The 14325-nt window shown below is 45.2% G+C and overlaps 2 protein-coding genes across 5 annotated transcripts in view; one reads left to right on the forward strand and one right to left on the reverse strand.

Moving 5' to 3' along the window:
• The window catches only part of FAS (Fas cell surface death receptor), a 29477-nt gene extending 24511 nt beyond the window's left edge, over window positions 1-4966 (reverse strand). The window contains exon 1 of the mRNA XM_074154945.1: window positions 4948-4966. Coding sequence (XP_074011046.1) covers window positions 4948-4966 — 19 coding nt within the window. The remainder of the gene's footprint in view (window positions 1-4947) is intronic.
• ACTA2 (actin alpha 2, smooth muscle) lies at window positions 2834-14124 on the forward strand. 4 transcript variants are annotated; one of them, XM_074154420.1, is made up of 9 exons: window positions 2834-2879; window positions 5388-5559; window positions 7242-7370; window positions 8676-8786; window positions 9286-9370; window positions 9587-9748; window positions 10300-10491; window positions 11230-11411; window positions 12191-14124. In XM_074154420.1, the coding sequence occupies exons 2-9, from the start codon at window positions 5431-5433 to the stop codon at window positions 12332-12334; spliced, it is 1134 nt and encodes a 377-aa protein (XP_074010521.1). In that variant the 5' UTR covers window positions 2834-2879; window positions 5388-5430; the 3' UTR covers window positions 12335-14124. The 4 variants fall into 4 exon arrangements, with proteins under 4 accessions (XP_074010521.1, XP_074010524.1, XP_074010522.1 ...); XM_074154423.1 differs by lacking the exons at window positions 2834-2879; window positions 10300-10491 and having other exon boundaries at window positions 5431-5559; window positions 12191-14118; XM_074154421.1 differs by lacking the exons at window positions 2834-2879; window positions 8676-8786 and having other exon boundaries at window positions 5431-5559; window positions 12191-14118.
• Window positions 14125-14325: the final 201 nt, after the last annotated feature.

The following is a 14325-nucleotide window of genomic DNA, read 5'->3' on the forward strand; positions in this document are numbered from 1 at the left end:
GTGTGCTGGAGTCATCGTTGAGCAATGTCTTTGCATTGACAGGCTGAGAGAGTTGGAGGTGTTCAGCCTGGAGAAGAGAAGGCTCTGGGGACCTTCGAGCCCCTTCCAGTCCCTAAAGGGGCTCCCAGAGAGATGGGGAGGGACTCTTGATCAGGAAGGGGGACCATAGGACAAGGGGCAACGGTTTGACACTGAAAGAGGGGAGATTGAGCTGAGATGTGGGGAAGAAATTCTTTGCTGTGAGGGTGGTGAGAGCCTGGCCCAGGTTGCCCCGAGAAGCTGTGGCTGCCCCATCCCTGGAGGGGTTCAAGGCCAGGCTGGATGGGGCTTTGAGCAACCTGGTCTGGTGGGAGGTGTCCCTGCCCAGGGCAGGGGGTGGCACTGGGGGGGCTTTAAGGTCCCTTCCAACCCAAACCATTCTATGGTTCCCTGATTTTTGCAGTGCTCTTCCTGTGTGCCCGTCACTGCTGCTCAGTCAGCCTGCGGGTTCACTTCTCCCTTCTGATCTGCGCTGCCCCACCTCTAACAAATATCCTTCATATGGTAGATTCCTCCAAACAACTGGTGTTTCCTCTTTACCAACAACTGCCTGCTCTGAGTGAGACTCTGTGTCAACCATACTTTTTTCATGAGCAGCCTGAAAGCTGGGATTCCCACATCTTTGGTGCCCACGAGAGGCATGGTTCTGTGTGATCCCCACCCAAATGAGCATTCATCATCGCAGCCAAGCGGTTGCTGCCACCATTGCCACCACTGGTAATGGTGGTACACACCAGGCTGAGCTTACAGGAACCATGATGAAGCTTAACAGAGATCCGAAGTGCCTGTGGTATCTGCGTGGCCTCCTGTAATGCCCACAGGGACCTCTTGTAGAAGACTGTGAGTGGTGGTGGACCAGGTCTGCTGAAAGGTTCTTTATTTGGCTCTGCAGTCTCATGTGTCCTTCATACGCTACAGCATCATCACCGGTAAGCTTTTTGGGGAGCGTGAACCTCTTTCATTAAGGCAAAGAGTTTGGATTCTTTTGGATCTTTGTCCCAGTCTTGGGATTTCCAAGGAGAAGTAGTAGATGACGCTTCTGAAAACCTTGGATTATGTTTCCACGGATCTAGGAGGTAATTGTATCAAAATCAGACGTGATAACTGTGGTGAAGGGTTCTGCTGTGTGAAATTCGAGTTCCCCTATTTAATACCATACGTTCTATGTGAGGTACGTAATTTTTCTCAGCTGTGTTTTGGAGTGTTGTTTGAAAACAAAGAATTTGGGTTTGGCTGTCCTTGGAGTGGCAGTTGGAGATATGCAAAAAAGAATCTCTCTATATCGGCTGTTGTGGGTTGCTTACCTTGGTGGGTTTTTTCCCCCTTTTTTTTTTTTTTAGTATCTCTTATCTTTTGCAATGTTGCTGGAACTGAAATAACAAATAGCTTTTGCATGGCTCATGTTCCAACACTTGCTAGCTTCTGTTTCTGACCCTCCAAGGCAGTTACATTCCTTAAAAGTTCCTTTCCTTAAAAGTTAAATTCCTTTTGGCCTTCAGTCCATAATTCTGCCTCTCTGCTCTCTCTACTGGTGGCCTGGTCCTGATAATCTCTCCATCAGAGAAGCTGCCGCCGCGGTTGTAGGGGAGGTTTTCGTGCATTAAGACCACTCAATTAGGCAGCAAACACACGGTGTGATGCTCCTCCCCGTTGAAGCAAGACGCACAAAGCCAGGATCTCACTTGGGTTCTCACATCTTCCGTGGCTCGTGGGCGTAGGGCAGTTTTGAATTTGTAATGGTTTCGGGCTTTGGAGGAGTTCAGAGATGCTGGTTTCTGGTCTTTGGTACAAACTCACTGACAAAATATGGTTGACTGTGACGGGGCCGCTTTGTTGGAATCGCCCTGCCCAGAGAACAGCTGGCTCCAGCTGTAAAAATCCAGCCCTGCGCTGAAAATAACTTGTGCGGTGAGAACCCTTGCTTTATGCGCTAAAAATATGCCCAACGGAAAAGAGCTGGATGGGGGGGGTGTGTGTTATAAAATTTAACAACTTAATTAGGAACAATTTGAGACGAGCTTACGCCGGTCCAGACTTGTGGCCGTCCGTGGAGTAGCGCTGGGGTGAAGCTGGCCCCCGGTTCCCAGGGGTTTGAAAATAAGCTGATGGAGAAAGAGGATGGATTCTAACCCATCGCGGTCCAGAGGGGATCGTAAGGGTCTTTTAACAGAACATTTTCACAACCTTTGAAGACTTTGCTGTGAACCTTGTACAACAGCAGGTACTTTTTTCATTACCCTTAGGCCTACGGGTAATTTAGCATACAAGACAATTTAGCATACAAGAAAAAAAATGAGCTTTCAAAGAGACTGTTGAGCTTGCCAGAAATATTTTCATTGTTTTTTTCTCAATATCTTTAATGAAAGGAAAGCGTTGCTTACAAAAATGCCTCCCCTATTATAAATGACCGCTCTTCCCATTGATCTTTCTGCCTCTTGGGTGTCACCCTGGAGAGCCCTGGACCTCTCTTGGTTGAACACGTGCTCCTCCTGCCAGACAGAGGGTGCCTGTCGCTCCCTCCCTCTCTGTTTTAGCAACTCTCCTGAAGTTTTAAAAGTGTTTATCTTGCACAACTGAAAGTCTCCTCCCGTTTCATGAGCTCCACGCTGGAATGCGGTGGAAGAGACCCAGGGCCCATGGCCACCCGGATTAGAGGTTTTTTGGGATAAGGTCCCTATATGGTTTTGTTAGAGACTCCGGCTCTGTCTCTGCCTGTCTCTGCTCCTTGTTTGGGAGGCGGGTGGGAGGAGAGGAGCCGGGGGGGGTATATAACCAACCTCCAGGCTTTCAGACAGAGAGCATCGTCCCAGAACATCCCTCCCCAGCCCAGCTCTGTCAGGGTAAGTGGCACCCAACCAATGCCGTGATTTACAATTTGCTGGCGGAGACGCCAATTAACTCATGTCAAAGGGGAGCCGTTCGGGAGGAGGTACTGCTGGGCTGCAGCGTTGCTTCAGCAAACTCGCTCATTAGGGTTGGATTGATAAAATGCTCGTCATGTCACTGCTGGGTTGTCTTTATTGTGATAGCACTTCTGAAAGGGAAAGAAAAGCGCTGCCTGATGGTTTTGCTGATTCCCCCGGCACTCCAGCAACTGTGTAAAGACACAGTCTGTGTGATGCCACAGCTGGAATTACAGCTTTATTCGTGTTTAAATGAACCCGGGTGACCTTGGGGTGTCAGTTTGGGACAGAACAGAGGTCCTGAAGGGGTATGTAGTGGTGTTTCTCAGCAGGTTTGCCTTAGTGCTGTTACCTCAGTGTAAGGTGACGTGAGTGTTTTGGGGAATGTGGCTGTAAGAAGAGCTGGAATTGTGCAAATGAGTGGTGTCTTAACAGGCTACAATGAGGATGTGTGTGTATTCATCCCTGTCTCTGTGCATGTGAAACTACTGCTGCGTAAAATGCCAAACATTTAATTAAGGAGCAGGCTACACACAGTATTTCTTGTGGGGCTGGACTTCTCTTAACATCTTGTGGAGATTGGCGAGGGGTTTGGTTATCTTTAGATAAAAAGGCAAGTAGAAAAAAAGCGTCTAAATACTGTTATTAATTACTTGGGAGAAAAGTTTCCTTTCTTCCACGGTGTGGAGTGGCATTTGCTGCTGTGAGATGTTGCCACCACGTGCCGTGGGAGTCCTGAGCCGTAACTTGCTGCCTGGATGCAGAGCGCCCCGTCCGAAATCACTCAGCTTGGATTTTTCAGCTTTTTGTGCTTTATTACTAAATATGGTTTTCATTTAGAGGCCGCTGAGCTCAGAAATGTAGCCTTTCCTGCCCTCTCCTTCCCCCTCCCCCAAGTGATTTTTGGCACTGCCTGAGCTGCATGGGTTGGAGCAAACCCCCTGACCTCCGACTCCCTTCCAAAAACAGGCGGTCGAAAAGCCTGTTTCCTAATTAGGAAATGGTTTGTCCAAACCAGCCTGTTCATTCATGCCAGATAACAATTGTGCTCCATTCAGGACGTCTTTGAATATAAAGAGCTTGTTTTCCCAGGAGTCTAATAAATATAGAAGTCGCAACCTACTGCTTTCCTTTAATGATAATGATAAAATGTCTGGAGCACATCAAGTTAGGATTCCCCTGTCCTCCTGCTGGCTGGGGAGAGCCGGGGGATCTTAAACGAAGGGTTTGGGAGAGCCCTCTGTGCTTGTTCCCTGTGTTTTAGAGGCTAAAGAGGTCGCAGGCTCCTTTCCTCACCGGCCACGGCTCTCCCTGACCCCATTCCCACTTTGTCCAGCGCTCCCAGTATTCCTGCGGCAGAAGGCTGTGGAGGCTGGAGACTGTCCGTGGATGACAGCCGTCTCCTTGAGCTGTTAACACATCGCAATTTGTTGGACTCTGCCTGGAAGCCCCGGGCTCGGAGCGAGCCAAGCGATTCCCTGCCACGCTATAAATTGTGAGCAAATAGTTCTGCTTTGACTCCTGGTATTCGGGGCTTGTGTCTGTAATTGACTCTGATACAAAGCCTTCAAAGCATTTTTATTACCCGTATTATCTGCCTGTTGCCAGAGGAGGAAAAGAGCTTCTTTTTACTGAGACAAGGAGCCAACATAAATTGCTCTGCCGCTCTACAAGTGCAGTTTATTAACTGCTTTCAAATGATGGTGGAGCATACGCTACGGCCTGATTTTAAAACACATACTGTGCCTGGCTTCCCTGTAAAGGCGGGTTGTTTTTTCTGAGTGACTCTGGGAGGCCTGGAAAAGGATTTTTCTTTTTTTTCACTCCTTTTTAATTGGGAACAAGTCCTCTCTTTTAAAAGGTTAAATGTAAACTTCACTGGCCATCTTCACCCAGGGGGTTAATATCTCCATTGGGAAAATGCCCCTGGTGCATGCAGAGCATTCAGTGAGGTTGGTTTTTGGGGAAGCCTAAGACTGAATGGGGGAGACCGACCTGCTCTTACCTTTGACAGCTTCCCGCATGTGCCCACGTGTGCCAGGGGTGATAGAAAAACAGGGGAAATTGTGCCAAATCCGATGCAAAGGGATCTTTGGCTTTGCAGCTCCCAGCCCAGCCTTCTCTTTTATCTTCCACCCACCTCCAGATTTGGATTTCTGTGACCAAATTTAGATTTGCTGCTCCCCGATGTGTCTGCCCGTGCCGCGGGACTGGGAGTCTCCTCTGGAATCCCCTGGACAATCTCTGGTGCCTCCAGCCCTCCGGCAGACATGGCTGAAACCTCTCCTGCTTTCCAAAGGAAGCCCGTTCCCTCGGATGGCCCCATAGACATTGCAGTGGCCAAACTGCTGCCATCCCTCTTTTTGCTGGTGCTGGTTGCCACCTGAGTATGGTTTTTCGCTGTTTTTTTTCTTAATTTTTAATTTTTTCCTGCCGTTTTCATAGGGTTGTTTTCTTCCTGGAGGGCCTGAGGAGGTTGACGTAGAAGATGTGCGAGGAAGAGGACAGCACCGCCCTGGTGTGTGACAACGGGTCAGGGCTCTGTAAAGCCGGCTTCGCTGGGGATGATGCTCCACGGGCAGTTTTCCCTTCCATCGTGGGTCGCCCCAGGCACCAGGTGATGAACTGCTTTGGTTAATTCCATACTGGGGTTGTGGAAGGCTTTGCTGCCCTGACCCCAGCCCTCCATCCCAGGGCCACCTTTTCCCGTGGGCTGCTAGCCCAGCCCTGGGTGACCTGTGTTTCCAGGGCAGCAGTGCACTCACCCGAGGCAAAGAAGGTCTCTTGTTGTGTGGAAGGAAACCTTCTAACATTTTTCACTCCCTTCTATGCCCTCTTTTCCCTGCCCCTTAATTTTGGATCACCCAGAGAACTTGGTGCGTGAAGCTACTTTAAAAAAAAAATAACAAAAAAGCCCAACACAGAAGTATCTGGAAATTTTGACTGCCCTAAAAGCTGCTGATGGGTGATGTGGGGAAAAGTAAAGGAGAAAAGACAAGTTTCCAGTCCCTTCCTGCCTTTATTCATTTAACTGTGTCACAAATTGGGCTGAGTTTCTTTAGCTTCAAGGTTAACATTTGAGTATCTGATACATTCCACTTGACTTTCATAGTTTGCAAAATACATTTGTTACCTGAACTGTTAAATACGGAGAGTTTCTGAGCCGGATCATCACCAGCATGACCTAGAGCAGCTTGGCTAGGCCACAACAAACGAATCCACCTAATTAGTGGATCCACCTAATTGCTTCTATGGCATCTGAGGCCCTGGTGAAGTGGAAAGAGGTAAACTGGTTGTAAGATGTGGCACTTCATATTCCCAGCAAATGCATTTTAAGTTCTTCAGGGCTGGAGAAATGTCTGCCTTCCAGTATAGCAGCGAGGGATGGAGCTCTAATTAAGGCCTCTGGGCATTAAGATAATTTAAAAAATATACTCAAATGCCAGCTCCTGTTGATCATGTGAACAGTATTAGTTGCTCAAAACCAAGCCATACAGTCACAGTGGAAATAAATACAAATTTCTAGAACTTTTCTTTCCTGGTCCCATATCACAGATAGTATTAGTCCCCTGGAGGAAGGATCATCCCATCAAAAACTCCAAATCCAGGTTGCCTGTTTTTAAGACAAGAGAGTTAGAGATGCCAAAGTTTGGAGTCTGTAGAGACTAAGTTCTGGTAAGAGTATTATGCATTCAAAGCATCCTACTATATGCTATTTTTCCCCAATATTTCTGTCTTTAACATTGAGACTACTGTATATCCAGAGTATTTTGCAGCTTCTGGTCCGTGGACCATTTCTATAGGATCCATGAAAACACCTGACAAGAAGCCTGTACTAGTAGATTTGAAATGCCTGGCTCTAATGACAATATTATAGTGTTCAAAAAGAATAAAAAATGTTGACATTTATGCTTTGGGAAGTGTACAGAGTGTATTGCTCTGTCTTGACCCTTAGATGGCACAAGATCACTTTCTACTTTTATTTTTTATTACAGTGGGCAGTTCATCCCTAACAATAATGAACATTAAAACAACCCCGTTTTTCTACTTTTTCTTGATACATTTGACATTGTACTTGTTGGATTTACTTAAACTGTAGTGGAAGCATGAACTCCAGAGATTTAAGTGAACTAAACATTTAATTTTGGCAATTAAAGAGCAACGAGTAACTCTCCATTCATTAGTATTTGTATTTTGTAACTCGTATGACTGGCAACTGGATTTATTTCACAGCTAATGTTCTATCTGCTGTGTGACAGCCCTCCCTGAGGGACTAACTCCGTTTGTGTTATTTTACAGGGTGTGATGGTTGGTATGGGCCAAAAAGACAGCTACGTAGGGGATGAGGCTCAGAGCAAGAGGGGAATCCTCACCCTGAAGTACCCCATAGAGCACGGCATCATTACAAACTGGGATGACATGGAGAAGGTATTTCAGCTTTGAAAAGTACCTGTGTGCTGCTGGCAAACAGAAAGACTTGAATCAAATGTTTACAGAATACCCACTACACTTCAGATGAAAGCCTCATGCTAGCAAGAGTGGCTTAACCAGAAGCTTGTTCACAGCAAAGGTTGACTTGCTTCTAAAGCTGAAGTACTACTAGGAGTGCTTCAAAATAGTAATTGGGAGTTCTTTCACTCCAGTGCGATCTATAAATCTTTGCTAATTAATGGAGGAGGGACGGGGAAGGAAAGAAAAGAATATGCTCAATTTGTAAGGAAATGGAATTTAAGAAGGTGCCTGTTTCTGTAGAAATGCAAAGTGTGTGTGTGATTCTGGTGTGAAGGGCACTGCTTACACGCAGACTTTTTAATGCTTGAAAGATTAGCGGTATTGCAGTGCAATGCACCCGTTTCAGAGCCAATATTTGGATGAAAGGCTTCAGGAACCATGTTTATAGTCATGGTCTCTACGGTTGATATGATTTCTGAGGTGGTATCTCTATTTAGTGTTGTGCTCTGGAAATAGGGCTGTTTGGAACAGCCAGGACATCACAACACACTGTGGAGTCACACAGGACTGACTGACCCCCACAGTGTTGTAGGTTTTACTTGGAAGTAAAACCTTTCAGATGCTTAGCTTATCAAGTGGTCTCTGATCACCACCAGCTTGAAAACAAGCTTAGAAAAAACTTCTTGGCCTTTAGAAAGTGTCTGGTGGTTTCACTTCTTGTTGATGTATTGACCTCCTCATTGTGGTCCACGTGGCCTCAGGTTTTTATGGCTGGCAGGAGTGAGTTGTGTAGAGGTGTTAAACACAAGGTGACTTTCAGCCTCACGAACCATTTATTTGCCTGCCTTTGGTTCTGTGAATTCTTGGGCTGGCCTCTATAAACCCAAAGATGAAACTGCCTTCAAGAGACCCATTACCTGTTGACCTCTACTCCATGGGTCTGCCTGTGTTCTAGAGTTGTTCTGGAACTGTTTCCCTTTCAATCGTTATCCAAATAGTGTCACTGGAACCAAGTCTGTCCTGCTCTATCTCTACTGTAAGAATACCATATTTATTTTCATTAATTTCCGTGTCCTTAAAATAAATCATATATTATGAGCAGTAAAACCTGAGGATGGTGCTTTTCTTTACTTTGGTGATCTCTCTGTAGGCAGTAAGAACAACTGCATGAGAAACATTCCTAGATATCTCTAGGGCTCTGGAGCACAATACCTGTCTGGGATGATCCTGTGCTGCTGGCTGATGGTGTTTCTTTCCTTTGCCTTCTCCCATTGTCCTCAGATCTGGCATCACTCTTTCTATAACGAGCTCCGTGTGGCACCTGAAGAACACCCCACTCTGCTGACTGAAGCCCCGCTGAATCCCAAAGCCAACCGGGAGAAAATGACTCAGGTGAGCTCTCACTAAATGGAACATGTATGGAATTATTATGGAATAATTCCAACTTTGTGTATTGAACAGGATAGGAACGTCATCATTTCAGTTAGTTGTGCTGCCCGGAAGTCTCTCTCTTAGTTAGGGAAGATGGAAAGTGCACAGTGACCACCATGCATATTATGACATTTAGTTCGGAAAATCAGTGTATCTGCTTTGAATGTGAGTACTTCAGTCTGTCCAAGCTTTATGGCATCTTAGTCTGGTTTTATCCCCAGGCCTATTACAAAATTATCTCTAATATGTGCACATGTCCGTATTCACACGTTAAAGATATAGGCCAGATACAGGGAGATGTCTTGTAGGACAATTATTTTTCGATTTAGGTTTTGTATTTTCCTTCCTTGCTATTACCAACCACCAAGAAATAGGAAAATCTTCTCCCTCTCTTTCAGTAAATTGCTTCAACTAAACCAAAACCCCTAGCGTTAAGGCAATTATTTTAATTGCATTTCAGATTATGTTCGAGACTTTCAACGTGCCAGCCATGTATGTCGCTATTCAAGCCGTTCTGTCCCTCTATGCTTCTGGACGTACCACAGGTAGGTCTCTGGGCTAGAGTTTGAAATAGTTTGATGTGTTGATAGAATCACAGAAACATAGAATTGCCTGGGCTGGAAGGGACCTTTTAGATCATTGAGTCCAACCATCAACCCAACACTGACAAAAGCCATCACTAAACCATCAAAACCATCACAAAACCATCACTAAACTATTGATGTGCACCTGGGAATGACTCGTGTGTTATCTCCTCCAAGGGATTGTGCTTGACTCCGGGGATGGTGTCACCCACAATGTGCCAATTTACGAAGGCTACGCCCTGCCCCATGCCATCATGCGCCTGGATCTGGCTGGCCGGGACCTGACAGACTACCTCATGAAAATCCTGACGGAACGGGGCTACTCCTTTGTCACCACTGGTAAGGACACAGGCTGCTGCCCGAGGAGGAGAGCTTGTGCAGAGAGTTGAATGTGCAATGTTTCTAGTGGCCTTAGAAGGGCTGGTGGTGGTTCTGCAGTTGAGTAGATGCAAGAAGGAGTCTGACAGAGAAGTGTCCTGCAGGACTAGCAGAGGATTTGTGTAAAAAAATGGGGAGGGTGTTGGGTGATGAAATGGAAAAACCTGTCAACATAGAATCATAGAATTGCCCAGGTTGGAAGGGACCTTTCAGATCATCGAGTCCAACCATCAACCCAACACTGACAAAACCCACCACTAACCCATGTCCCTCAGCACCACGTCTGCCTGGCTTTTAAATCCCTCCAGGGATGGTGACTCCACCACTGCCCTGGGCAGCCTCTTTCAGTGCTTAATAATCCTCTCAGTGCAGAAATTGTTCCTAGTATCCATCCTAAACCTCCCCTGGCACAACTTGAGGCCATTTCCTCTTGTCCTATTGCCTGTTCCTTGGGAGAAGAGATGCTGGGTCCTTCCTCAATGCCACTCTAAAGGTTGAATCCTCTTTGACAGCTGAGCGTGAAATTGTCCGTGACATCAAGGAGAAGCTGTGCTACGTGGCCCTGGACTTTGAAAATGAGATGGCCACTGCTGCCTCTTCCTCCTCTCTGGAGAAAAGCTATGAGCTTCCTGATGGCCAGGTGATCACCATTGGAAACGAACGCTTCCGCTGCCCGGAGACCCTCTTCCAGCCATCCTTCATTGGTAGGTTGAACGACTGTTCTGCCTCTGTCAACTGCATTTAAATATCAAGTCCCTGTTTTCTTTTGACTCTGTCCCATTTGTCACCCGAACCTACACTCAAGTATGTCCCAGCACCCCTTATAAAATGATCATTTTATTTGATACGGTGGGAGGAACTCTGTGTCAAACAATAAGGCAAAATGCTTTCCCAAAATAAATATTTGCGGAGCAAAGCCAACGCGATGCATTGCTAATGGACAGCCGTGAAGGCAGACGTGCAGCAAGGTCACACCGAAGTCTGCTGTCAGTTCTGCCAACGGGCAGGATTTCAGCTCAGAAATAGATGAAGTAGTTGCATTCTTAGAGGCATTAGAACATTTTTTGAACTGTTCCGTCTCTGAGCTGGCTCAATTTAAAAAAAAAAAAGAAAAAAGAAAACAAAATATTCCAAGACCTTATAAGGAATTCTTAGGACATTTGAGATTGCCTGCAAAGGCCCAGTGGAAACTTTATTATTCCACACCCCCGGCTTTCTTTTTAAGGAGGAGTTGTGTGCGTAAGGGGGAGAGGAGGGCTGAACACCAAGGAACTCCTAAGTAAATAATTTAGGCAGCTGCAGAACAACTTTCCAGATTTCCACAGCTTTGAAGAGCGAGCTCTTCCAAAGAGACACTAAAGTTCATGTTGTCGGTCCTGTGTTAACGATTTTAAGTCTCTGTAGGGAGCTGCTTCCTCAGAGTTCTTCTGTGACTTCCCCAGGCATGGAGTCTGCTGGCATTCACGAAACCACTTACAACAGCATCATGAAGTGTGATATAGACATCAGGAAGGATCTTTACGCCAACAACGTGCTGTCTGGAGGCACCACCATGTACCCGGGTATCGCAGACAGGATGCAGAAGGAAATCACTGCCCTGGCTCCCAGCACCATGAAGATCAAGGTATGGTGCAATTATTTGTCGACTATTTGAGTTGGCACATGCAAAGTCCTCAAAAATGCTATGAAACGTGGTAACACTTTACAGAGTAAGTGCTTTTTACATATTTTGAAGCATGTCTCTACCTTCTAGGAAATAATGACCGGTGGGTAAGTTTGTTGCGGGAAGAGGAGAACCTTCTCTCCTCTCCTTTCCTTGTTCAGGAGGAATTCTCCAAACTGCCTGAACATGAATAACGTGGACCCAACAGCATAAATTTCCTGCTGGGGCTACATCTGAGCTTCTTCAGCCCTTTTGGCTGGTGCAGATGGGAGAGAGGAAATGCTGGGCTTTGTTCTTGTCCAACAAGTTCAGGAGAGTCTGACGATCCCATCTTCCTGCTGCTTCAGATCTTCAGCTCCTTGCTCTGCTGGTGTTTTGGTGGCTGTACCAGCAAGAGTGCCCCGTAGGTCACGCGCTTCCCCAAGCCCTCCTGGGCTGTCGCTGTATGTTTCCAGAGCAATCATCTCCCTTTTTTTCATACCCCGTCATGAATACACAAATGCATGACTCTTACTCTACTCGGGCAGAGAAACTGAGGATTTAGACTGGGATTTAGACTTAAATAACAACTTTTAAACTTTACTGCTTGCAGCAATGGCTAACTGTAACGCCAGGGATGATACTAGCACGTAGATACAGTGGTTTTGTTCATATCAAATGTCACTGATTAATATTTCTTATAACAAATGTAATTTATTCACAGCGGACAGTTGTACTTACTGCTTTTATTTCTTAAACAGATCATTGCTCCCCCTGAACGTAAGTACTCCGTCTGGATCGGAGGCTCTATTCTTGCCTCCCTCTCCACTTTCCAGCAGATGTGGATCAGCAAACAGGAATACGACGAGGCTGGTCCTTCCATCGTTCACCGCAAATGCTTTTAAACCGCTTTATCTTTGTATGTTGCCTTAGTGCGTTACTGTGAATGTATTCAGGAAAATACATTCTTATGGTTTCATTCTTTCATTCCATAAATCCTTCATCATAGTGACTCTAATTAATTGGATACCATGTATTTTATTTTTTTGGGGAATAAATTTTAAATATGCTATGAAATTGCTGCTCCTATTTAAAAAAAAAACCAACCCACAAACAAACCCAACATCCAGCTGTGGAGGCACCTTCACAGCTGGTTTGAAGCTCCATCTTGTGACATAAATTTGTTACTACACTATCCTGGGCTTAGAAAAAGCAGTACTTTTTGCTCAGTGATGCCATCGATAGAAAACGCTCAGCTCTGAGACTGCACGTTGTCAAAGTCTGGCCTCAGAAACATTTCAGTCTGCAAAGAGAACCAGTCTGGATTTTTCCAAAGTTCTGGGCAGTACTAAAGGAACAGAACATCTATTTGATGTCAGGATGAGCACGTGCCCTCTGCTTGGCGTCTGCTCTAGCCAGAAGTATTATCCATCCCCATCACCCTTAATTCACAGCTGTCGCGCTGGAAAAAACAATTTTCTTTGTGGCCCAGAGGTGCACCGTGCAGCCTACAACAATTCTGGGGCTTTTCTCTAAAGAAACCAAACCTGTTCCTCTGGGAGCGCAGCTAAATTCTAATATTAGATTCACCACAGGGCTTTCCTACCATATGCCCCCAGAATGAGTGCAGCCTATTATTACGTTATGATTCCTGGTAAGGTCTAAAGGGTAATTAAGCTGGCTTAATACACTTTCTCTTCAGAACTGTTGTTTTTTTTTTTTTTTTTTGGGGGGGGGGAAGGGGGTAATGTAATCAAAGTAGACAAAATAGACAATTTTCCTTTTTCTGTGATTTTTTCTGATTCCTCTTATAGTCTTAAATACATCAAAACTGATATTCAGCTAGAAATATATGCATAAAAGCTGAAGCCAGTAATACTGTCTTAAAAATCTAAATATATGAATAAAGAATTCACTGAGACAGACCTGGAAAAAGATCAGTTCTGAGGAACCTGCTGCAATCTGTATTCATTAGAGTTCAGGATAAAGGATGCTATTTATTTTTGTTACCTATTTTCCTGTCTAAACTGAATAGGTTACCTCACGTGCCTGTAACTTGTTCTCTTGCCAACTGTAAGCTCTTTGCCACAGCACCTGTGATTAACCACATCTGGGTAACCCCTGGCTTCCAGGTCTTGTCCAGCCTCCAACTGTTAGCACCTTCCAAACTTTTTTGTACTAAACTTATTATTTAAAGTATAGGTTTATCTATAGGTTCTTGGAAAAGATCCTAAATAAACTCTTGTGAGAGCAAATAACTTTGTACTGTTCTTCCTTCTAACTCCATCTAGATCCTTTTATCTAATTCTATATAAATCCAGGGAATCCCTTCCAGGATAAGAACCTGGCTTCAAATAAAAGTTTCTCCTGGAGGGTTGCTGGAGAAGACACGTTTCTTCAAGGGACTCTGGTGCATCTCTGCTATTCCAAGAGGTGATGAGGGTCAGCTCCCAGGTAAAGGACTTGTGTTTTCTGCTTAATAACTTGGCCAAAACTTGAGCTGGACAAGGATGGACTGGGGAAAAGGATGGGGAAAAAAAATTACCCAACTGATGTATTTGCCTCTACTACATGTAATGTAAGTTCACAGAATCAGTGCATAGCTGGAAGTCACAAAAAGCCAACCACTGTTAAAAATCTCCAATTCTCAGAAAGCAATTAACGCCACCAAGAGAAAGATTACTTGTTTCACCACAGTTACTGTTGTTTGAAGTTCATTTTATTGTTGTGTTTCATAGGTGAGATTTTGTTTACAGATTCAGGGGTGATGCCACTGAACTCCATCTTGACAGAGCAACAAAATAACTCCAAACCAGGCTAGAGCAATAAATATCAAACCATTCGATCTAAAATGTATAAATATAAAAGTCATTTCTGAAAATGTAGGAAAAGCAGG

Source organism: Numenius arquata, chromosome 10 (genome assembly GCF_964106895.1).
Source record: "Numenius arquata chromosome 10, bNumArq3.hap1.1, whole genome shotgun sequence".
NCBI lineage: Eukaryota > Metazoa > Chordata > Aves > Charadriiformes > Scolopacidae > Numenius > Numenius arquata.